The sequence below is a fragment of the Xenopus tropicalis genome, chromosome 8 (assembly GCF_000004195.4).
Source record: "Xenopus tropicalis strain Nigerian chromosome 8, UCB_Xtro_10.0, whole genome shotgun sequence".
Classification (NCBI taxonomy): Eukaryota; Metazoa; Chordata; class Amphibia; order Anura; family Pipidae; genus Xenopus; species Xenopus tropicalis.
Genome location: NC_030684.2, coordinates 73,553,257 through 73,579,432, shown reverse-complemented (window position 1 = coordinate 73,579,432; position 26,176 = coordinate 73,553,257). Strand labels below are relative to the sequence as shown.

The following is a 26,176-nucleotide window of genomic DNA, read 5'->3' as shown; positions in this document are numbered from 1 at the left end:
CCTGATTCATACACCAGTCTCTTATTCAAACCAGTCTCTGGTTGCTAAGGTAATTTAGACCCTAGCAACCAGATTGCTGCTGAAACTATAAACTACAGTGCTGCTAAACAAAACATTAAAAAACTAACAAGTAATAAAAAATGAAGACCAATTGCAAATTGGCTTAGAATATTACTCTCTACATCATATTAAAAGTTAACTCAAAGGTGAACAACCCCTTTAAGCACTACATTCATACTGCTAACCAATATGGCACTCTCTCTGAAAGTATAAATAACACCATTCTCACCTTACAGGATAAAAGCTATAAATGAAAAATGTGTACAATACAGGGAACATCATAAACTTACAGAAGCCATTTTCACAGCATCTGCATGTTAGTGGAGTTATTAGTTAAAAAAAACAAACACACAACTGACCCAGAAAAGTTTGTACAATGCGAATTTCACATTTACAGGACAAGATAGTAATATGCCCCCTCCCACCCACACAAATATCCCACCCCACGTCATACCCACATGACCCTCATTCCCCCCTATCAAGAGCTACAGATACATTGGCACATTTATTCTTCCACACCCTATACTAACAGGGAGAGAGTGTGTAAGGAAGAGGCAAAAATGACAAAAAGGGGTGGAGTGTAATAAAATGTATTTTAGGCCACAAGACAGGGATTAGGGGTGAGGGTGAAAGCCGCAGGTCGGTGGCTGTGGAGTGTTAGGAGCTTGAGGGCATGGGAAGAACTGGCGTCTTCACAGGGTCCAGGAGAAGAAGCCAATTCGGGCAGAGCAGTTTCATGCTTTTTGCCCAAAACATTCCCATTATCATTTCAAGTCCATATTTTATAAGGAGACAAAGGATGTTGAGTCCAGTTGTTAAGGGCAGTAAAGACATTAAAATGCCCTGAATAACTGCCCCTTTCCTTTTTAGTCACTTGTTGTCTAAAGAAAGAGAACTGGAGCAAGAGATAAGCAGGAGAGGAGGCTGACAGGGTGTCAGTTAAGGAGAGAGATGGGGAGAGTATAATTAGACACTGTTTAACAAATATATCTTCACTCTACTTCAGTCGTGCCCGTTTCATACGGAATGTCTTTTATACATGATGGCCAACTTTATATGACCTACCATGACATCACTGCCTTTTATCTATGGTCCCCTTACTTAGTTTAGTTTACTTCATGACACTTCAGAGCTCAATTAGTACTATTAATTATTAGTATTAAGCCAAGGATGCATGTGACTGACTTTTACAACTAAAGGTTTTGCACCAGAATTAGATTTCTTCTACCTACTAGTGAGATTATTAGTTTGTAATTAATGAAATGTTTCCTACTATATTGTTTTCTCTTCTTGGCTGTGTGAGTTCTTTTTCTCATAATGGTAAAAGACATGATTTTCATTTCAACTCCAATTCTATTCTCTTTACAAGGTGATAAAAGTGAACACATTTCTCTCACGTCTCTCCCAATCTCTCTGCTCACTGGTAACCACTATCTCTAATTTAGGTCTGGTTTGTGGGTTTTTTACCGTTCTCTTGTGCTGTAATGAAATTTTCACGTCTGATTCTTTAGTGATCCATTTGTTTTCTGCTCAAATCAAAACATGAAATGCCTTTTGAAATGCTTTTGAAAGGAATTTCTTGTTTATCTTCTGTTCAGAGTACCCATTGTCTGTTCTCTTTAACACAATAATGGGCTCCTTATTTGCTTCTTATAAGACCCCTCTACAATTTCTTTGTTCCGTTCATGGCCCACTCATTCCTTCATTAAGGAATACTCTCTTCCCTTCCTATCTCTTCTCCTGTTTTATTCTTTCATTTTGTAGGATGCATACACTTTGGACTGCACTTTTTGTCCTCTTTCTTTAAACAACCCATTGTTTTATTTAGTTGTATATAGTCAGTCTCCTTCTAGATGGAGTCCCCTCCTTTTCTCTTGCTAAGGGGGTCCCCAGCCCATGATGGAAAGAAGTGAAAATGGGGAGGGGTCAATGCACCCCCCCAGGCCCTTTGCCTGGACGTTCAGATGACATTTGAGAGAAAGCCTCAAGCATCATTCCTCGTACGCGGTCAGCAAGTTCAGGAACATCATCAGACGATAGGCCCTTTGTGTGAACTCCAGGAAGAATGCGAACTGTGCACTTTCCTGACAAAGACAGAAAACAGGTGAAAGATAAATATAAATATAGAGGGCAGAGTGAAGAGAAGGACATTTGAGGAAAAATAAAGAGCAAGAGTGTTCCGAGTCCTAAACTACAACATGCACATCTGCAACACACAACACAGGAGCAAGAAGTGAAAGTCTCTTACCTGTAGTGAACTTTCTTTCTTTCTTACAGTAGAAATCCTTATAGGAAGACATGACAACTGGTATAACTGGGACCTGGAGGAAAAAAGGACATGTAAATTAAGCTGGTCATGCACAAGCCTGTATGAACTGCCAATCTGGCACCTTCAGACCAAGTTGGCAGCTTATTGGCCCATGTTTAGGGTCCTTCCAGCTACCCGACAAATATCTGTCAGAAAATGAGGCAAATATCAATAGGGCAGGTAAAAAAAATCCCATTTGGCATTGACTATACTGGCACACTTGCATGGCCAAACTGGGAAAAAAAATATGTAAATAAAACTGATCTTGAAAGTATGTCGTACCTAGGCCAAAAAAAGAATGAAATAAAGTTTGGGCATGCTGTATAAATGTACTATTTAAAGGGGAGTTAAGAACTGCTAAATGCAAAGGTAGTCTAGCATTTATCTGTAAAGCTATTTATACATCTTGACTGAATGTTCAAAGTACATGGATAAAACCACAGAATAGCTAACACCAATGCATTTAATACCCTACACATGTACACATGGAAGGTCCCAGGCTCCATTACCAGTTTTAGAATAATGACTAGCAGTAATTAAACACTGTTATCTTGCATAGAACGTCAGTATTATCAACAACATATAACATATGTATGTTACAAATTTCTATTTCATCTATAAGCAAATTTTTCTCTTTAAATCTGTTATAACAGGACAGACTTTAACAGATACACATTTAGAAATTTAATTCAATTTCCCCTACCTGAGCTTTTACAGCCAGATGAAATGCTCCCCGTTTAAATGGCAATAAAGAGCCACTGTGATTTCTAGTGCCTTCGGGAAAAACCCAAACACGAACCTGCAAGAAAAATATGGAAATCAGAGTGAACAAAAAGGGGAAATTTTTGAGCAAATAAGAACAAATAGCTGTCATAAACACCAACTGCTTAATTTGCTGTCAAATTAATATAACTGCTCCATAAATTGCTTTGAAGCTGATGTGCCACTTCTGACCAGATGGTCGTCTCAATTTGATTTACCAGGCCCTTAGTTTCTCCTTGTTTCAGGATAATGTTCTCTAGAAATGCCGCTATTTTTCTTTGCCCATCCATGTCCCTTTCCCATATGTCCCCTGGCCCAGTCACACTGTTTCTTACATCCTCTTTCAGCATAGTCTCTGCTGCCTCTGTCATGACACTTATAGCATCATCTGTCTTCTTGCGGTTTATAAAGATGACCCCTGCCAGCCAGCAGGCCAGTCCAGCTGTGCCAGCATACATCAGCTCACGTTTAGCGATTGGCACACAACGGCTAGGAAGGATCTCCATCATCCCTTAAGGAGAGAGAGGAGAAAGACAGAATTATACACTTAGAACTCCAAATACTTTTACTTTTGATTTTTGTGCATAATGTTTTAATCACTAACTAATCACATGTACAGCACAAGTTGACTGTAGAATCAATGAGGTTTTTTTTTTTTTTATCCAGTTATTTTACACTTTTAGCTTACTTCCTCTCTAGTTTCTTGTGTAATAAGTTCTCAAGGAGCAAGTTACATCTAAAAAGAGGATAATAAATAGGTGTTGTGCTTAAAAAGTTTTGTGGCTATTGGTCGGGTTAAAAGAAAACATATTTTTTAATTAAATCCTGTGCAGTAATAATGGCCTCGTTAAGGTTATTGTCTCTAAAGATCCTTTGTTGGTGAAAAAGATTTAACCCTGTTTTCCCACGCCTATAAATAAAGAAGTAGTACAGGTCTAAATACACCTTTTGCCAACTTGAACACAAAACAAAATAATAGAAAAATGTATTCTGCCTCTTAAATTATAAAGCACTTACATTCCCTTTTTTTTTCCTTTTATACTTACAAACTCCACACAACAGAACTGTGGAATATTTAGGCACATTATAAATACATGTACACATAAAAATGAATAATTTTCTCTTTTTTGTGTGTTTCATTTGCCTCTTACCAAGTAGGTCCAATGAGCTTTGATGATTTGACACAACCACGTAAGGCTCTTTTATGTTGAAATTTTCCCATCCCCGAACCTCAATCTTAATCCCATAGAGATACTTGATGTGCAGAAGCATGAACTGGAGTACTCTAGAGGGGGTATAAAGACAACAGCTGAGAAAAATATGCAAGAAAGGAGGCAATGAAAGAGACACTATGGATACACCAGTCACCCCATAAGCAGGTAAGATGTTGGGAAGCCCCTTTGTTATATAACTAGCCAATGTACAACATTCTGGTTAAATGCAAACCTTTCTTAGATGCAGCCATCAAAAGTCGACCAATAGAAGTGGGGGGAAATGATAACTTTCCTGAACCTATTAAATAGCTAGATTTACTATTATCTGTTATTTATAGTGCCAAAATACTTACTCAGCACATTACAGAGATTATACATTATTCACATCAGTACCCTAACCCAATGTAGTTTACAGTCTAAGGTCCCTATCACATTCACACACACAAGGGAAATTATGTTAACCTTTACCAATGATATTACATTGTGCCCTGTTGTGCTAAACACAATACTTTTAAACACTTGATCACATGCTAGAAATTCAATAATCATATTTATTTTTACCCTTCCAAACACTGTATTCTGCTGGGCTGAAGACATGGGACTTGAGCAACGGGCAGAGCTAATGCCTTTACTGACTTTTGCGCATAACTGTGTCTCATCTATTGGACAACGGAGTACCCCAGCCTGTGACATGCTTACCATTCATAACTCTTGGACTAGCCTACTTGAAAACAAACTACCCCAGTCTGTGATGCACTTAGTCTAACTTTGGCTATTTGCGTAGGAGGAGGTCCCCAACACCTGTCCAGCGCAGGATAAAGGATAGATCATTTTTAATTTATAGGTGTATAAAATCAAAATGCAGCCAAATTTTTATAGAAAGTATATTACAAAAATGTTTTATTCAATGTAAAATACTGCTCTGCTTTGAGTGAAGGTGAACATCCCCTTTAACCTTTAACCTGTATATGGAGAATATACAAACCTCTTACTTCAAATTTTCAGACAGGAACTAAGAAAATGGCTGAACAGCAATTAAAGGCAGCCTTAAAAGACAAATAATAGCCAAAAGATTACAATTATGTGCTAAAGGGATATAAAAACATCATGTTCAAATAAGAAAAATAAAAAATATGCACAGAAGCATAATGTCAGTGTACTTTTATAGGTCTCCCTTTTTTCAGTTGGTCTTAAGGGAAGCTTTACTACCAATAAAAAGAAAACTACAAAGTTGCCATGAATGTGCAATGCCTGTACACTTAAGAAAAAAAAGCTCTTCTGGAGGTTGATCTACAATACAAAATTATAGATTCTACTAATGTAGGCAATTTAGAGAATGGTCTATTAATATGCAAATAACAGGAGCCTCTTTGTCACCTTCTAGTTAGATGAAACAATGACAATGGCTATATCTAGCTGAAATTGAGCATAAAGAATAAATATTAGTACCCTAAGCTAAAATGAATAATCACAAACAACATGTATATGTACATGTGTACTGTATGAATTGACTGTGTTCTGCCACTTTTGAGTCTCTACTCTATTTGACTATGCAGTTTTTTTTATGAACTCTGTGACATAATTCTAACAGTCTACTGATCTAATGACCCAATTGATAAAGTTGTTTGCAATTCGTTATATGCATCAGCATGTCATAGTTCAACTTCCTGCATAGGTTCTAAATTAATGTTCACTTGTTGGTTAAATAGGTTCCCTTGCACTTTACCTACGTTGCACTGTATACAAAAGTTTTAATGCTACTGATGTTCATGTGCAGTTGCTAGGAATGACATGAAGCTCACCTGTGTTATTAACATAAGCATGCCTTAGCAATAAAGTAACATCATATTTCATACATGTATGTGTATATCTATATATATATATATCTATATATATATATATATATATATATATATATATATATATATATATATATATATATACACACAGTGGAGGAAATAATTATTTGACCCCTCACTGATTTTGTAAGTTTGTCCAATGACAAAGAAATGAAAAGTCTCAGAACAGTATAATTTCAATGGTAGGTTTATTTTAACAGTGGCAGATCAAAAGGAAAATCGAAAAAATAACTTTAAATAAAAGATAGCAACTGATTTGCATTTCATTGAGTGAAATAAGTTTTTGAACCCTCTAACAAAAAAAGACTTAATACTTAGTGGAAAAACCCTTGTTTGCAAGCACAGAGGTCAAACGTTTCTTGTAATTGATGACCAAGTTTGCGCACATTTTAGGAGGAATGTTGGTCCACTCCTCTTTGCAGATCATCTCTAAATCCCTAAGGTTTCGAGGCTGTCTCTGTGCAACTCTGAGCTTGAGCTCCCTCCATAGGTTTTCTATTGGATTAAGGTCCGGAGACTGACTAGGCCACTCCATGACCTTAATGTGCTTCTTCTTGAGCCACTCCTTTGTTGCCTTTGCTGTATGTTTTGGGTCATTGTCGTGCTGGAACACCCATCCACGACCCATTTTCAGTTTCCTGGCAGAGGGAAGGAGGTTGTCGTTCAGGATTTCACGATACATGGCTCCGTCCATTTTCCCATTAATGCGAATAAGTTGTCCTGTGCCCTTAGCAGAAAAACACCCCCAAAGCAAAATGTTTCCACCCCCATGCTTGACGGTGGGGACGGTGTTTTGGGGGTCATAGGCAGCATTTTTCTTCCTCCAAACACAGCGAGTTGAGTTAATGCCAAAGAGCTCTTTTTTGGTCTCATCAGACCACAGCACCTTCTCCCAGTCACTCACAGAATCATTCAGGTGTTCATTGACAAACTTCAGACGGGCCTGCACATGTGCCTTCTTGAGCAGGGGGACCTTGCGAGCCCTGCAGGATTTTAATCCATTGCGGTGTAATGTGTTTCCAATGGTTTTCTTGGTGACTGTGGTCCCTGCTAATTTGAGGTCATTAACTAACTCCTCCCGTGTAGTTCTAGGATGCTTTTTCACCTTTCTCAGAATCATTGACACCCCACGAGGTGAGATCTTGCGTGGAGCCCCAGAGCGAGGTCGATTGATGGTCATTTTGTGCTCCTTCCATTTTCGAACAATCGCACCAACAGTTGTCACCTTCTCTCCCAGCTTCTTGCTAATGGTTTTGTAGCCCATTCCAGCCTTGTGCAGGTCTACAATTTTGTCTCTGACATCCTTGGACAGCTCTTTGGTCTTTCCCATGTTGGAGAGTTTGGAGTCTGCTTGATTGATTGATTCTGTGGACAGGTGTCTTTTATACAGGTGACTAGTTAAGACAGGTGTCCTTAATGAGGTTGACTAATTGAGTAGAAGTGTCTAACCACTCTGTGGGAGCCAGAATTCCTAATGGTTGGTAGGGGTTCAAAAACTTATTTCACTCAATGAAATGCAAATCAGTTGCTATCTTTTATTTAAAGTTATTTTTTCGATTTTCCTTTTGATGTGCTATCTGCCACTGTTAAAATAAACCTACCATTGAAATGATACTGTTCTGAGACTTTTCATTTCTTTGTCATTGGACAAACTTACAAAATCAGTGAGGGGTCAAATAATTATTTCCTCCACTGTATATATATATATCACAGTAGTTGTAAGGTTCAGATGTTTGTAAAACTAATGCATGCCAGAGAACTTGTTTAGCTTGTACACTTGTTTTGCCTTAACTTCACTTACTTGGTGCTGGACAACATTCCTGCCTTTCTAATAAGCAGTACAATTCAAAATTAAAGGGGTTGTACACCTTTACATTAACTTTAGTATGATGAGAATGAGAGAATGCTATTATGGTGCAATTTGCAATTGGTCTTTTATGTATGCAATGATTGATCGATCCTAGCCTGACTCCTTCCTATACAGAAGGAAGGCTAGGATCAATCAATTGATCGTTGCATAGTGGATTCTGCCCTGCATCGACCTATTGCCTTATTTCAAATGACCGGAAGCCAAGTTTTAGCAGGTATTTTCTAATAAAGCAATCAGAATAATAAATGGTGTGCAGGATAGGGCAATTATTGGAGCAGGGTAGAATAGATTTTTTTACTTAAAAATTTTTAGCGTTACTTTTCCTTTAATGCACTTATACCATACTACGTAGATTTACATTTCTTTAATTTCCAATTAGAATTATATAATGAACATGCTGTGCTCTGACCTTAACAATATTTCTGTTTTTACTGCAAGAATAAAGGTTACATAAATGCTTTTGTCCCTCTTTCTTCTAGTATTTATTAACACCAATTAGGAATATTATCTGTTCAAAGAGCATTTAAGGTATGCGAAAGATTTCTCCATTGATATATGTACAAAGTTTGTGTTTCAAAGTCTGTATATAGCTGGTGCACTGCCATACACAGGCCAGCATCAATTTGCCAGCCAATATAAAGGTTCAATTTCTATACATGCAAAGTGTAAAATGTCCTATAAATCATATAATTTCTTACAAGTTCAGTTTGCATGTAAGAGGTGTATTATTGCTAATAGCACTGACTCTACATATAATAATTAAGCCTTATAGTTTAGGATGATATAACACAATTACTTAAAGATGAACTAAACTAAAATGAATATGGCTAATAATGATCCAGCAATGATCCAAGACTTCAAACTTTTCACACAGGGTCACCATCTTGAAAAGTGTCTGCGGCACTCACATGCTCAGAGTGCTCTGGGCAGCTGTTGAGAAGTTAATTTTAGGGGTCATTGCAAATTATCAGCCAGAAAATAAGGTTTGCCTGTAATCTAAGATGATGTTTCAGGGCTGATTATTAAATTCTAATACTAAGTGCACTGATTTCTGACCTGCCACATAGTACTTATCTGCAGTACTTACTAATCAGCCTTATATTGTGACAGTTATATTCAATATATGCAGGTGGTCCCTAAGCTCAGTAACAGACAGCAGCACAGAGTATGTGCAGGGAATCAGCAGAAAAGATAGGGGCTACTGGGTCATCTTTGGGGGCTTCACTGCTAAAGGGCTGTAGCTGCCTTGGGCTGTACGGAAGCCCAAAACATAATGTACAACATTTCTAGCCTACTTAATTAGTTAGGCTTTAGTTCTCCTTTTATTTCCGCATGTAAGAAAGAAAACAAAGCACAAAAACAAAACTGAGAAAGAGTTAGAAGGTGGCTTGCACCAGCCTGTGTACAAAAAGCCAATGAAGCCACTCTTCACTGGACGCTTCTGTGTTTCTACTGACAAGCACTGCGTTGGCCTGTGTGCAGACACACAGAGCGGATAATGGCACCAAAATGCATACTCCCATTCTGGAGGCAATCTTATTCAATGTCATTTGTGAATACAGCTGACAATGGAAACATTTCCTGTATAAACTATAAGTTCTAATGAGCAGGTCTCTCTGAAAATAATAGCACAGTGATGAAATCTAAAGTTAGATAAGTATAGTATGGTGTTATAATGTATGTGTAGTAATGTAATCATTTATAACAGAACACCTTCAAATGCCCTCTGCATTCCATTTACTCTGAAGAACAAAAGACACAGGATCAAAATTTAAAACAACTCAAAATCAGAGAGGCATACTGTTCCTTTAAAGGAACAGTTCAGTGTAAAATTGAAAATGGGTAAAATGGACAGACTGCGCAAAATAAATGTTTCCAATATAGGTAGGCAAAAATGTAATCTATAAAGACTAGAGTGAGCAGATGTCTAACATAATAGCCAGAATGCTACATCCTGCTTTACAGTTCTATAAACAGTTATAGCCAGTAGCCCAATCAGTAACTTGAGGGGGGGGGGGGGGCATATAGGACATAACTGTTCAGTTAGTTTGCATTTAAATCAGACCTGTGTGCTCACAAACTAACTGAACAGTTATGTCCTATGTGCCCCCCCTAAAGTCACTGACTAACTAAGAGGTTAGTGAGCTGAAAGCAGAAAGTAGAGTTCTGGCTATTATGTTAGACATCTTCCCAATCCAGCCTTAATAGATTACATTTTTGCCTAACTATATTTTTTTTTATTTTGCAGTCTATTCATTTTACCCAGTTTCATTTTTACACCGAACTGTTTCTGTCCCCCCAAAAAACAAAAGAAATGTAATAAAGGTCCATTTGTATTTGGAAGTAGATAAAAAAAGAAAAGAAAAAAAAACTCAGACTCACTTCATGTTTTCCACATTGCGCCCCCTCACTGCACATATGGGAATTGCCAGTATGGCTAGTGTCAAGATCCAGCCATTGTAAAATGCCATTTTACAAAAGTATTTGAAGGAGACACTCCATTCATAGAGGAGAGGAAAAGCCACAAGACAGACCACGAGAAGCCACTGAGCCACAGAAAGTTCCATCGCACCTAGTGGAAGAGAAACAACAGAAAAACAACAGTATAATAATGGAGTGCAAAGAAAAGAGGTACAAGCGGAACAAATAAAAACAACTGGCTGGAGAGAAAGCTAGCAAGGCCTTTTGGGAGACTACCAAGTAGTCAGGAGAGGGACAGAGTTCAGTGGGAAGTCTTGGTAGGAGAATTGCAGACACTTATTTCTGTCACCTTTGTACGTAGTTCTATTTCTCTCTCTTCTCCCCTTTATACAGAGTTTAGCATTCTCTATTACACAAACTTCCCCTTGTGCTCTCCCAGACTGAAGCCCACATATTTTATACTAAGTCTTTAATATGATTCTATAAATAATGTAATATTTCACAATATAAGCATACATATTTACTCTTCATTACAGGCAGGCAACCATCTTGTGCAAACATATACAAAACAATACACACAATATAAAACAGGGTGAGCTAAATAAGAAAATCTTTTTGAAGCATTAAGTATACACCTTAAATGATTTGTCTATATCCAATATTTAAGCTTTTTTAACAAAAGCTAAAAATCAGCCAAAACCCCTTTTACCTGAAATTACCTAATTAAGGGGTGCCCGGGTTTACCAATAAGGGTTCTAATACAGGTATTGGACCCGTCATCCGGAAACTCATTATCCAGAAAGTTCCGAATTACGGAAAGGCCATCTGCCATAGGCTCCATTTTAATCAAATAATTCGTATTTTTAAAAATGGTTTCCTTTTTCGCTCTAATAATAAAACAGTACCTTGTACTTGATCCCAAATAAGATATGATTACCGTATATACTCGAGTATAAGCCGAGATTTTTAGCACAGAAAATGTGCTGAAAAAAGCAACCTCGGCTTATACTCGAGTACTCAACTAATAACAGACCCCCTCCAAGTGATTGCCGCTGCCCCCGCCAACAGAACAGGCTACCCGCACCACCTCTAAAGCCCCCCACACACGCGCGCAGCAGGTAAGTTAAAAACAGTAGCATGTTATACCGGCACTCAAGTTCGTCAGTCAAAGGAGAAGGAAAGTATCGGTATATTTGTTTAAAGCATCGGGCCCCCTCCTGGACCGCCGCATTAACAACTCACCAGCTGCTGCTGGATCATTGCACCATCCATCCGAAGAATCGACCGATCGATCTTTGGCGCCGCCATTTTAAAAATGTTTACGTCCCTTCCTCCTTGCGCCTGCTCCTAATGCGCATGCGCTGGTGACGTAAGCGCTACTGACGCGCTACTGACGGGCTTATCTCTTACTGCCCTGCACATGCGGATTGCTGGGACAAGGTGAAGTTTACTTTATTTCACAAATAGCACTTTGCCCATAGCGTTAGTGTTGTGCTGATGCATTTAATGGTCATTTTTTATTCTGGGTGGGTAAATTATCTTTGGATTAAAATCATACATATAAAAGGGAAGGGGCAGTGGTGGGCAGATGAATTACTCTATACTTACATTAATCTCTATTTAATAAGGTTAAATTTACAATCAATTGACTTTATAAGCACGTTGCTTATTTTGAGTTATGTTACCACATTACAACTGTATAAAAGGGCAGTAAGCAAACTAATGTCCCTAAGCAAGGATTAAAAGAGTTATTTTATTTTCTACTTCAGCCAGTAGGTGGTACAATTCCACAGGAGGGAGAAATATAAGGAGAAAAGTAAGGTACCACTGATTGGTTAGGCTCACTGCAAGTGGTGAGAGTCAGTTGTAGGTTAGGTTAGTAATTAACTAATTACAGTATTTCCTATTATTAGCAATGCTGATCAGGTATTTCCATATCATGTGATCAGCATTGCTAATACAGGCGAATAGTGTAAATTATTATTTATTATGGTAATTTAAAGTTACAGTACTGGTATTTATTTTGATTATTGAAACTTAGCAGTAGCGGCTGCATTTCCCACCCTAGGCTTATACTCGAGTCAATACGTTTTTCCAGTTTTCTTAGGTAAAATTAGGTACCTCGGCTTATACTCGGATCGGCTTATACTCGAGTATATACGGTAATCCTTATTGGAGCCTATTGGGTTTAATTACCGTTTAAATAATTTTATTAGCAGACTTAAGGTAAGGGATATGAATTACGTAAAACCACAGGTCCCGAGCATTCTGGATAACAGGTCCCATACCTGTATTAGCAAAGTTATTGCAGAAGGGTCTACCACTTTGAAGGTTGCACTGCCATGGAAACTGCAACTTACCTGAATTATACAGAGAGAAAAAAAAAATATATTGAATCAAGATCTATGTCTATGAAGATTCTCATTCATCCAGGTCATGATATACAGTATCTAGTAGAATTAAGTCTAAAACAACTGGACTTTTCTGAGTTTTTCTTGAATCAAGATCTATATTCTAAAAGAATATACTGAAAACAGAAAATAATGGGAAGTGAATGTAACTATAGACTGCCAAACTACTGTGGTCTACTGCTTCTAGGTTAAAATCTACAGGTAAAGCATTAGTTATCCAGAAAGTTCTGAATTATGGGAAGGCCATCTCCCATAAACTCCACTTTAATCAAATAATTCAAACTTATAAAAACAATTTCCTTTTTCTCTGTAATAATAAAAAGTACCTTGTACTTGACCTCAACTAAGATATAATTAATTCTTATTGGGGCAAAAAAAATCTCATTTTGTTTAATGTTACCAATCTACCTCTCTATCCAGTGTTAATTTTAGATATAACTCTACTCTACTAATTCATCTCTTTCTCCACTCTAAATCTCTCTCACCTATCTTTTTTACCAACTTCAATTTTGGTAAAGGAAAGAAAATATTTATTTGGCTTGGATTTCTTCTTTTTTTAGAAGGAGCAAGATGTTAAGCCTGCCTAACTGAAGATAAGATGCCATTACATTGGCACTAATGTTGAAATATCCTTTGTACTTGACTTGATGCTGCCACTCTGTGACTGGGCAGTTACCACACCCTAATTCAGCAAATATTGCCACTATTTGCATTTCTTTGTTATCCCTTTCCTTGGTAATGCACCAACTTCCCAGTAATCTCACACAGAACTCATTTACTAACAGGTGCTGAAGTGTACAAATGGAGATGCTAATACCAAACAATTAGCTTTGCACAGTTTACTGCTTTTGTGCTGCACACCTTCATTCCTAAAAAAATATCATCACTTCCCTCATGTGAGCTCCAACTCCTCCTCCTAAAACAATATGACCTCTCCAATAATAGTCAATGGCAAAGAAATCACTTACCTGTCACAGCGCTAGCCAAAGGAGATGCAGCTTTGACGACATTTGAGGACATCCCAGCGTGAAACCTGAGGACAACATAAATTTCTTAAATATGTGTCACCACATTTACTTTAAAATTTTATACACTGTAAGTTTCAAATACAATCTTGTATTCAGTGTGGGTATAATGTGTGTAGTTAGCTGACCACCTTTATACTGTAATATTTTCCAGTTATATCAGTAGTCACGAGCCCATGTAGTTCTTAAGCTATCACAAGATGTCCAAAAATCAACCAAAAACCAATTCTGTGTAAGCACTGTACAGAATATTCTTTAGCATAAGGTGGCCATACACAGGCAGATTTTAGCTGGCAATTTGGCTCCTTTAGTCCGAGTAGGCAGCTTATCTACCTGTGTACTGCCAGCTTTAGAAACGTAGCCCTGTTTGAGTCTGTCCTAATAACATGTAATCAGATCAACAGGCAGATCTCTTTTTTTAATTAACAGTCATAGTAAACATGCCATAGTAAACAGTGCTTTTAGTGGCCATCACATATTCTATAAAAACAAATCACTATTTCCTCCTATAAGAGAGAGTTCTGCAACCATAAAACACCTTTTATCTGTGAAATCTGGACAAATAATGTAAAGTCATTATAGAATTAACCTTGCAGTGTTTGCATCCTAATATTGTGTAATTAACAGATTTCAAGTTTTTTACAGAAACTCACCTGAACTAAAAATATTTTCTGATTCCAGTTATCAAGAAGAAACAAGTATAAGAATTAAAAGAAACCCAGTTCTGGCTTTGTCTACCTAATCAGAAATCAGGTTGTACTGTATATTTTATAAATATTGTCAATAGTCAAGAAGTTCTTACAAGTCTGTTACTAGAAATCTGATGTCAGGAAATCAGCCAAAACCTCCACTAAAGGTGGCCATACACGAGCAGATCCGCTTGCTTGGCGATGTCGCCAAGCGAGCGGATCTTCACCCGATATCCCCACCTACGGGTGGGCGATATCGGGGAGGATTTAGGTAAAAAAAAAAATAATCCGATCGTTTGGCCCATGTGGGCAGCAATGGGGCAGTCGGCTCGGGGACCGCATCAACGAGCCGATGCGGTCCCCGATCCGACCGGATTTTCTAACCTGGCCGATCAATATCTGGCCAATTTCAGGCCAGATATCGGTCGGCCAGGCCGCTCTGCTCTCCCCATACACGGGCCGATTAGCTGCCGAATCGGTCCAAGGAACCGATATCGGCAGCTATAGTCGGCCCGTGTATGGGGACCTTTAGACTCCCTAATAAAGTGGAAAAGTGGAAGTTGGAAGGATGGTTCAGAGAGAAGCGTGACATGTATTTTAGTAGGAAAGTTATTTTAGAGAGCAAGGTGGGAAAGGTATTTTAGTTCTTCTTAGGTCATCTGTTACCAAATTGGGCAATGATGTTCTCTGTACCCTGCTTAAAGGAATACTGTCATGGGAAAACATGTTTTTTTTTCAAAACGCACTGAAACCGTTTTTTTCAATGGGAACAATGGGAAGGTAACAAAATAGCAGCTCCCAGTAGATATCAGAAAAGCACTCAATAGTAAGAAGTCCAAGTCCGGCTTGGGACTCCTCCTCCAGTTACATGGGAGTAGGAGAAACAATAGGCTATCTGAAAGCAGTTCTAATGTGTTAGAGCTGGCTCCTTCTGAAAGCTAAGGCTGATGCCACACGCGGCGTAGGGCTGATTTTTTCGGCAAAACGCTTGCCGAAAAATCAGCCCTACGCCTGCTACTTGTGCCTGCACCCCAATGAATGGGATACGCTCGGGTGCAGGCACATGTAGATGATATACGCATGAAAATGCGAGAGAATGCAAAGTCTCGCGTTTTCATGCGTATATCGGCTACATGTGCCTGCACCCGAGTGTATTCCATTCATTCGGGTGCAGGCACAAGTAGGAGGCGTAGGGCTGAATTTTCGGCAAGCGTTTATCCGCTTGCTGTAAATTTCAGCCCTACGCCTCGTGTGGCATTAGCCTCAGATTCAGGCACAATGCACTAAGATGGCTGCCTACACACCAATATTACAACTATACTGGACTGTTACTTACTATTACATTTTCAAACACATTTTGGATGAAATTCCTCTTTAACGTTATTTGTAAATGCAATTGCTATTTGAAACAGTATTTGTTAGTGTACCACTGAAACAATGTTGCAACAGCCAGCTCCCCTCCAGTTTAAATTTCAGTTCCCACAATGCCTTGAATGCTCATTTTCATTAACAGCCCTGTAAAAAAGTAGTGAAGCAACCTAGGCATTAAGAGATATGGAGTCTCGGCTGGAAGGAAGATGAGCATTGCAAAATTATGTCAAAAGCACAAGCAGTCAAACAGTGCAGAAAGTGGAAAAACAAAGACAGGAACTGCTTTTTATATCTGATTTTATAGCAACTGCATTTACAAATGACTTTGCAAACTTTTATATTTGGGTTTACAACAACTTTAAAGCTTCATTAGCATTTGGGTTTACTATTTCCCCAATTTTCCATGCAAACATGTTAAAACATACATCACAAAGACAGACTATAGCAAAAGGATCTAAATTGAACAACAATGGGAAATCAATGGTTGGAACCGATCCACCTGCTGTTGCTAAGTGCAAGATATAGATTTTGGGCTATATCTCTGTACGGTTTAAAACAATGTACAATACTCTCTCCACAGAGCACAGATTTATTTTAGAGACACTGAATATTTACTCAGTATCCTCTTCCTACAAAATTAAGTTCCTTTATAAAACACGTTTCCAAACAAATGTATATTTTACATATTTTGGTCTCTCTGACTCTCTGACACAGATAATACACAATCACAAAGTGTGGGAAATGCCGGTCCAAACGTACATTTGACAGAAGAGCAAAGGAAAAGCAGCTCACAAAAGAAGTAGATGGGAATACAGGCAAATAAATGGTGGTTGTATAGCACTGGCATTATTTATGACTCTCATACTACTTTTAGGGTGAAGGGTGCTACTAGTAGCAGTCTACTTTTTCACATCTACTAAACTCCAGAGAATACCCTGCCATAGACAATACTAAGAATTGCCTCTGCTAAAACACACATAGACAATTATCAGCAAATGATCAGCTTTGTCTATTTTATTAGCCATGACAAGTAGCTGCTACTAGTAGCTCCTTGTGTCTTTACCCAAACTGCTGGAAAACAAAAAGGACACACACCAAGAGTAAAGGCAGAATAAGAACCACCACACTGGACCTTCAGCAAGGGGAGTAGACAAATCATTTGTCACAAAAATACAATGGGGTGTACTCCAGTAGAAAGAAAGAAAGTGTGTACCATGTTGTAAGAGCACCATCCCGTACCTTTTTCACTAAGACCCCACATGCTCACGATATTCCATCACTCCTCTTCACTTGTGTCCGGACATGTTTCTGGACTAATAACCTATACCTTTCACACCACAAATATCTGCTGCCATCTCCCACCTTGAATCTTTCTAGTTGCTTTTTGCTTCTGGAATTCGGTCCCTAAATGTATTTCTAGCTGCTCTCCTGCAATCTTTACCAAGCAAACTCAAATTCTACCTCTTGCAGCACTAGCACATAAAATGTGCTAACTGGTGAATGACTGCACTTATTACATTTCTGTTTATGTCTGTAATTTAACCACCCCCTTACAGACTGTAAGCTCTAGGAGGCAGGCATATATCTTGCAGACATGGCCTTTCTGTAATTCAGGACTTTCTGGATAATGGGTTTCCGGATAAGGAGTCCGATACCTGTACTGCATCTACAAGTAGTGCTATAAAAACAAAGATATACAATCTGCACCCAGGCCACACTTACATAAAAAACAACTACCAAAATAACAGTTTGGGTTAAAAGTTTCTGAAACAATTACACTGCTTCAACAGCTATAGGCAGAACAACTGTAATATAATGTTCTGTCTAAGAAATACAGAAGACCACCCTTTAGTATACCCATTTATCTTGAGTTAGCAGCAGTTTGCACTTTGTAGAAGAACACTCTGGAGCTAATAATCAATTCATAGTTATAAAGTTATCTAGGGTTGAAAAAAAGGCAACTGTCTTTTTTCTCCTGTGTATCCGCAAGCATCAGAGAGCAACATTGGGGAAACACATTAAAAAATACAAGTCTAACCCACAAATCATTCTTAATTAAGAAGGCCCTTAACACAATTCCAATATTTATAACTAGCATGTGGCTTTTGCACAAATGCATAACCTTGAAAATATCAACACTAAACCGCTTTTGCTAATCTGCTGCCTACCCTCCAAAAGTGCAAGCGAGCTGCACAGTTAGACAAACAAAGCAAGCAAACAACAAAGCTGAAAAACTTTGGTGCCATGGGCCTGTTAGTGCTCATTTATTACTATGTGCAAAAACAAATGCAAATTGCCATTTTTTAATTTTTTTTTTTTTTACTTACAATGCAGAATTCATCTGCATAATTCCATTACCATTTACTTTGTACACTGCTAAAAGCAGGATAAACCTGCTTATTGATGATGGATCCAAGTTGCAAAACGTGTTATAGAATGGGCCCTTTCTAAATAATGTTTAAAATGTATTTTGCGTGCTATTTTGCACTTGAGCTTTAACTCATGAGCCTGAATGACTCTTACTGAACTAGTGGTGATTATTTCCAATTTTAATCTTTTCATTCGCACCCAGTATCTTTGCACCCTTATCTCAAAAGGGTTTATTACTGTCTAATAGTCTTGCAAATATAAGGCAAAGAAAAGGCAACCGTGAAAACTGCAACCTTTGACAATTCTGCTGTGCTGGGCCCTAGAATATTGCCAAAGGAGAGACAAAAGTGACTGCTATACTCTTTTGATATCCTTGATAATACAACTATGTGTGGCAACAAACTCTTATAAAACCTACATACAATCCCACACATGTATTAACAAACTATGCGTATTAAATTGCCATAAATGCAACTTTATTTATTTAAGACAAATCTTAAAAAAGATAACCCAAAGAAGTATCTAAAATAATCACAGAAACGTTTTTTTCCAGTTAATACAGGTACGGGACCTGTTATCCAGAATGCTCGGGACCTGGGGTTTTCCGGATAAGGGATCTTTCCGTAATTTGGGTCTCCATAACTTAAGTCTGCTAAAAATAATTTAAATATCAAAGAAACCCAATACGCTTGTATTGCCTCCAATAAGGATTTATTATATCTTAGTTGGGATCAAGTACAAAGTACTGTTTTATTATTACAGAGAAAAAGGAAATCATTTTTAAAAATTAGAATTATTTGCTTATAATGGAGTCTATGGTAGATGGCCTTTCTGTAATTCTGAGCTTTCTGGATAACGGGTTTCCGGACAAGGGATCCCATACCTGTACTACTAAACAAAAAAGTTTAAAAAAAATATATGCAGCTTACTAATAATAACTGTAACATCACTCAGATTAGGCTTAAAGCCCTATGGAGCAGCAATTTCTTTTCCCAAGGGTGCATTTACTTTCTAAGCAAAGTTTCGAGAGCAGAGATCAGAGTTTTGCAAAACACAACTACACTGCTCAAAAAAATAAAGGGAATACTTAAACAAAACAATGTAACTCAAAGTCAATCACACTTCTGTGAAATCAAACTGTCCACTAAGGTAGCAACACTGATTGACAATCAATTTCAGATGCTGTTGTGAAAATGGAATAGACAATGGGTGGAAATTATAGGCAATTAGCAAGACATCCCCAATAAAGGAGTGGTTCTGCAGGTGGTGACCACAGACTACTTCTCAGTTCCTATGCTTTCTGGCTGATGTTTTGGTCACATTTGAATGCTGGCTTTCACTCTAGTGGTAGCATGAGACGGAGTCTACAACCCACACAAATGGCTCCGGTAGTGCAGCTCATCCAGTATGGCACATCAATGCGAGCTGTGGCAAGAAGGTTTGCTGTGTCTGTCAGCGTAGTGTCCAGAGCATGGAGGCGCTACCAGGAGACAGGCCACTACATCAGGAGAATTGGAGGAGGCCTGTTGGAGGGCAACAACCCAGCAGCAGGACCGCTACCTCTGCCTTTGTGCAAGGAGGAACAGGAGCAGCACTGCCAGAGCCCTGTAAAATGACCTCCAGCAGGCCACAAATGTGCATGTGCCTGCTCAAACGGTCAGAAACAGACTCCATGAGGGTGGTATGAGGGCCCAACGTCCACAGGTGGGGATTGTGCTTACAGCCCAACACTGTGCAGGACATTTGGCATTTTCCAGAGAACACCAAGATTGGCAAAATCGCCACTGGCGCCCTGTGCTCTTCACAAATGAAAGCAGGTTCACACTGAGCACATGTAACAGACGTGACAGAGTCTGGAGATGCTGTGGAAAATGTTCTGCTGCCTGCAACAGCCTCCAGCATGACCGGTTTGGCAGTGGGTCAGTAATGGTGTTGGGTGGCATTTCTTTGGGGGCCGCACAGCCCTCCATGTGCTCACCAGAGGTAGCCTGACTGCCATTAGGTACCGAGATGAGATCCTCAGACCCCTTGTGAGACCATATGCTGGTGCGGTTGGCCCTGGGTTCCTCCTAATGCAAGACAATGCTAGACCTCATGTGGCTGGAGTGTGTCAGCAGTTTCTGCAAGATGAAGGCATTGATGCTATGGACTGGCCCGCCCGTTCCCCAGACCCGATTCCAATTGAGCACATCTGGGACACTATGTCATGCTTTAGTCCAGGTCTGGGAGGAGATCCCTCAGGAGACCATCCGCTACCTTATCAGGAGCATGCCCAGGCATTGTAGGGAGGTCATACAGGCACGTGGAGGCCACACACACTACTGAGCCTCATTTTGACTTGTTTTAAGGACATTACATCAAAGTTGGATCAGCCTGTAGTGTTTTTTTCCACTTTAATTTTGAGTGTGACTCCAAATCCAGACCTCCATGGGTTGATAAATTTGATTTCCATTAATAATTTTTGTGTGATTTTGTTGTCAGCACATTCAATTATGTAAAGAACAAAGTATTTGTCTTATTTTTGTGTTCCCTTTATTTTTTGAGCAGTTTATTTACTAATAACAAGAACAAATATAACTGTCACACCTGACCACTAAAGATACAGCTTCATTTCTCAAGTAAAACCAGCAGCAGATTTGTAATCCGGGTGCCCCGAGGCCGGCACCATTCGCTGCCCAACAACCCCCCCCCCCCCCCCCGAATATGCGTGTTCATAAGGAGCAGTGGGGAGAGGTCCCCATTGCTCCATATGGGAGTAAAACTTCGGTGCGCCCCTAAATTTTTGCCGCCCTAGGCCGGGCTTTTGTGGCCTCACCACAAATCCGGGCCAGAGTAAAACAATGAATGGCAAATTAGCCTAGAACATGCCAACATCAGGATATCAAGCGACAATCTGTTTGCCAGTTTGCTCATAGCCACTATCCCAACAAACTAAAACCTCGGGGAATAAGCAGTACTGCACAAGAAAGTAAAGGTGGCCATACACGAGCAGATCCGCTCGCTTGGCGATGTCGCCAAGCGAGCGGATCTTCCCCCGATATCCCCACCTACGGGTGGGCGATATCGGGGACCATTTAGGTAAAAAAAATAATAATCCGATCGTTTGGCCCTGGGGCCAAACGATCGGATTATGTGGGCGGCAATGGGGCAGTCGGATCGGGGACCGCATCAACGAGCCGATGCGGTCCCCGATCCGACCAGATTTTCTAACCTGGCCGATCGAGATCTGGCCAATTTCAGGCCAGATATCGGTCGGCCAGGCCGCTCTGCTCTCCCCATACACGGGCCGATTAGCTGCCGAATCGGTCCAAGGGACCGATATCGGCAGCTATAGTCGGCCCGTGTATGGCCACCTTTACTTTGGGTTGAATAAGTGTTGCACATCTCTCTATCTACTGCTACAAACATGCGGGTGTCAATTTAGTAATTCAGTCCTCAATGCAAACATTGTAATCTATCAGAAGTGGCGTCAAGGCTGCCTAAGGGAAGTGGAACATGGGGAGATTAGTTGCCCTGCAACAAATCTTATTTACCGCGGGTGACTAATCTCCCCGTAATGCCATCCCACCAGCTAGAATGTAAATCGCCAGTGGGATTGCATATGCGTCACTACAGTTTCCCGAAGTCGCCTGAAGTTTCCTTGAGAGGCAACTTCGGTCGACTTCGGGAGATATAAGCAAGGCGCATGCCATCCGACCAGCGATTTACATTCTTGCGGGTGGGATGGCATTACGGGGAGATAAGTCGCCTATGGTAACGAAGATTTTTTTGCAGTGCGACTAATCTCCCTGTGTGCCACTGCCCTTAACGGTGATCTATTAGTAGATCCCCTTCCTGAGTACCTATCTTTATCAGATAAATAATGAGATAATTTGTTTAATGCAATAAGATTCTATGTTTCATATACTACAGCAGGGTAATGTGTAAGTTGGTAAACCATAATAACATGCCATTTGAAGTAGACCCCACAATGCAAAATTTGGGCTCCCCTGTGCTAGGTAAATATTTCTGAAAAGTACTTCACTATCTGCAGTGTTTACTTGCGAAGATGTAGTCCTGGATGCTACCTTGGGAATTTTTGTCTGGGCATCCTCTCTGGCACCTCCTCAACTATAAGGGTGAGTTTTAAACACAGCAGTCCATCATCACAACTGCAACAGATGTGACAAGTTATCTTGTGATAGTGGACAAAATACAAGTTGCTCTTAGACAAACTGTTTTTGCATAGTGACAGAAAATAAACAGATATCTAAGCAACTTTGAAATACACATTGATTTATTATATGTTTAGTGGTTTTAAAGTTACTTGCAAAGGCGATTGCAATTAAAGCAGTATCTAACTGTTTGTACTTCTGGCTGACTCTTGAAACAATGTTGCATCCTGGTTGATTTAGGGCTCTGGCACACGGGGAAGATTAGTCGCCCGCGGTTAACTCCCTGTTCGCGGGCGACTAATCTCCCCGAGTTGCCTAGCCCTGCCATCCCATGGCCAACATGTAAGTCGCCGGCGGGATGGCAGACGCGGCGGCGCGATTTTGCGCAAATCGCCGAAAAAAACTCGCGAGTCTTTTTCGGCGACTTCCGGAAATTGCCCCGCCGCGTCTGCCATCCCGCCGGCGACTTACATGTTCGCCGGTGGGATGGCAGGGCTAGGCAACTCGGGGAGATTAGTCGCCCGCGAACAGGGAGTTAATCGCGGGTGACTAATCTTCCCCGTGTGCCAGAGCCCTAAGAGACCTAGAGGAGACCTGACTCGTGGTACAAAGTTTTAGGGCAATGGCAGACGGGGAGATTAGTCGCCTTGCGACAAATCTTCCTTGCGCGGGCAACTAATCTCCCCGCAATGCCATCCCACCGGCAAGAATGTAAATCTCCAGTGGGTTGTCATATACGTTGCTTCGGTCGCCTAAAGTTGCCTCTCAAGGAAACTTTGGGCAACTTCAGAAAACCGAAGTGGCGCGTATGCCATCCCATCTGCGATTTACATTCTTGCCGGTGGGATGGCATGTCGGGGACATTAGTCGCCCACAATAGTAAAGATTTATCGGGGCTGACTAATCTCCCCGTGTGCCACTGCCCTTACACTCAGACCCAGAGAACACAAAACATAAAAAAACACTGCTTTTAATAGCAATTACAGTTACAAATAACTTTAAAACCACCACCAAAATTCTTAATTAATAGGAAATAGAATAACATTTTCTTTTATTATACTAACAAAAATTTTTTTAGTGAGTAACACCTTTTAATGATGGAACTTAGGGGCAGATTTATTAAAATGTGAGTTGAGCTAAATACATTAAATTCCCCCATGTTTTATTAATTCCTATGGGAGTTTTAAAAGGGTGTTTTTTTAATAGGAGAGTTCTAACTTTCACCCATTGATAAATACGCTTCTAAAAATCCCAAAGGAATGAATAGAACATGGGTGAGTTTTTATGTATTAAATCTGTCCCTTAGACTAATAAATTAGTAATTCATTTATTTTTTAAAATCAGAGATGGTTTTACAAAATAACTGTAAATGCATCACTTAGGCACACTAGGTGGGCCAGGGGGTCTTTATCTGCCATTAAGTTCACTATCTGATATCCAAGCTCTATCTAATATCAAAAAGCTATTGTAACAATCACATTATTTTAATTTACTATGTAATTAGGAGTTTCACTGGCACTGCAAGCATAAACCAGTTCTGTAAAACTGTGTCTCTAGGCACCTGAAATAGTGTCCGCCCATGTGCACATACACACACGTGTATAACATAGTTAAATTTAGATCAAGTCAAGGCAGGATGAGTACTTTCTGTTTACCAGGTTAAGCTGCCCTTTCATTTTTATTTAGCGGGTCTTCCAAGTTTATGTGTATAAACATTCTGTAATTTATAAAGAACACAGGAACTCTGGACTCCCTGACCCAGCGCTGCCAAGTGCACATATATCCAGCACTACATGGGCTTGAGCCAATAATGTGGTGTTTGGGAGATCTCAGTAAACCAGAACTGAATAAAAATGTCATAATAATAAGAAGTTTGGAAACGCATTTTTGGGAACTAAACCCTGCTAGCCAGCAGTATGAGGTGTACTGCCAAAATAACACAAGACATCAGGGCTAAAAAAAAGCATGTTCTGATATCCAGCAGTTATATATAGATATATATATATATCCCTAAATTAAACAAAAAACACAGATACCAAGCACAACTTGAGTGGTTAGAGTGCTATCTGGGCCTATGAAAAAGGACACCCAAACAATCAGTGAATAATTACTGTTTACATGCATAACACACAACTGTGCAGCATTGCAGCAGCTGGCTGTATACTAAAGCAGATAGGTTATCTATATGTTATTTCTATAGCTCCATGACTCACCTGCACAGAGGTCTATCTGTCAGTCTCCTGTCTTTCTGTAATATTTCAGCAGAGCCTAGGATGGGAGAGAGAGAATTGGAGAGATGGAAGCAACTCCTGACACATTGTATCCAGCACACTCCTCCTACAGAAGAATGGATGTATGTGATTTCACTGGCAGGGAATGAAAACCCTGTCACTGTGTGACACACACACTCCTCCTTCTGCACCTGGCTTCCCCTTCCTCTCTGTCCGCTCACTTCCTCCTCCCCCCTCCTCTGGTACACACAATCCCCTCCTCTTTCACACTCTCACTTATTCGGCTTTGCCTTCAGTGCATTATCCCACCCTCTGCCAGTTTTCTTTCTTTTACCCACTGTTATTTTCCCTTTATTTCCTCACTTTCCTTACAGAGGATTCTAACATATTTTGCCTCTCCTCATCATTGCTCCCATATACATTCCGTTCCAGTTCAAATTTCTTCCCCATCTAGGCATACTTAATTCTTAAAAGTACAGGCAAATTATATATTTTGTTCCCTGCATACCAAATCCCTGAACTCCCCTAGTTTCACATTATTCACCCCATCCTTTGCTTCACCCTTTTCCACTTAACTCTGTATAGCCTTTCATCTGTTTTCTATAACTACCTCTAGATTTCTGCCCTCCTCCTCTCCATCACATTCACTTCCTCTGTGGTGCTGATGTAACCACACTACCCAAATCTAGATAGTAATAATTAACACAGTGCTAAATGATAGGAGAAGGGATCTGTCAGTCACACCTCAGCCCCCCCCCCCCCTTCCCCAAGACTAAGTACTATGGAGTTGAGGTTCAATAGAAGATTTTACAATAATCTACGCAATAGAAAAAGGCAATAAACTAAGCAACAGAGAAGCCAGCTGGAAGGGGTTACAGGCGGATCAGACTGACTGGTGCAGGGGAACAGATAAAAGGGGTGGCAAAAGTTTAAAACAGATTATAAGAAAAACACAAACAGAACATACCATAAAAAAAATACAAAAATGAAATACAAAGGGCAGTACTGATGAATGAGAAGAGCTTCTGTAGATAAAAATAACCAAGACACAATAGAAAAAAAAACCAAAGAGGACATAGGAACAAATACAGAGACAGTGATAAAGGAAAGTAGAGAAATAGAGTAGGGACGGGTGGGGAGACAAATAAGGGAGAAAGGGGAGGGAAGAACAGGAAGAGGGATAACGTTTCAGAGGAGAGCTTCAGGACCGGTTAGGCAAAACACAGTATGGGAAGGGGGGATGGCACATAGAACAATTAAAAGCAAGAATCCAGTTTGCTGATGAGGGGGAAAACAGAGGAAGCTGTAAGATGCCCACTTCAATCTGCAGATATAGAGGGAGAACATAATAGGAAAGGAGGAGCTACAGCAATGCATGGTGGGCTTTGTAGTTTTAAATCCGGACTATGCAGTGCATTCTGGCTACTGTAG

At 39.8% G+C, this 26,176-nt stretch overlaps 1 protein-coding gene across 11 annotated transcripts in view; it reads right to left on the bottom strand.

Moving 5' to 3' along the window:
• Positions 1 to 427: 427 nt before the first annotated feature.
• agpat1 (1-acylglycerol-3-phosphate O-acyltransferase 1) overlaps positions 428 to 26,176 on the bottom strand; it is a 28,778-nt gene continuing 3,029 nt past the window's right edge. For 3 of the 11 annotated variants that reach the window (XM_012967818.3, XM_012967822.3, XM_018096082.2), the window contains exons 2-10: positions 24,728 to 24,782; positions 13,874 to 13,938; positions 12,783 to 12,854; positions 10,456 to 10,645; positions 4,282 to 4,415; positions 3,466 to 3,641; positions 3,072 to 3,167; positions 2,309 to 2,381; positions 428 to 2,144 (exon numbers count right to left, since the gene is read on the bottom strand). In XM_012967818.3, coding sequence (XP_012823272.2) covers positions 1,987 to 2,144; positions 2,309 to 2,381; positions 3,072 to 3,167; positions 3,466 to 3,641; positions 4,282 to 4,415; positions 10,456 to 10,645; positions 12,783 to 12,854; positions 13,874 to 13,938; positions 24,728 to 24,782 — 1,019 coding nt within the window. In that variant the 3' untranslated portion in view covers positions 428 to 1,986. Of the gene's footprint in view, positions 2,145 to 2,308; positions 2,382 to 3,071; positions 3,168 to 3,465; positions 3,642 to 4,281; positions 4,416 to 10,455; positions 10,646 to 12,782; positions 12,855 to 13,873; positions 13,939 to 22,427; positions 22,466 to 24,727; positions 24,966 to 25,355; positions 25,469 to 25,712; positions 26,074 to 26,176 lie in introns of those variants that run through there. The other 8 variants (XM_012967820.3, XM_012967827.3, XM_031906813.1 and 5 more) reach the window with 7 other exon arrangements.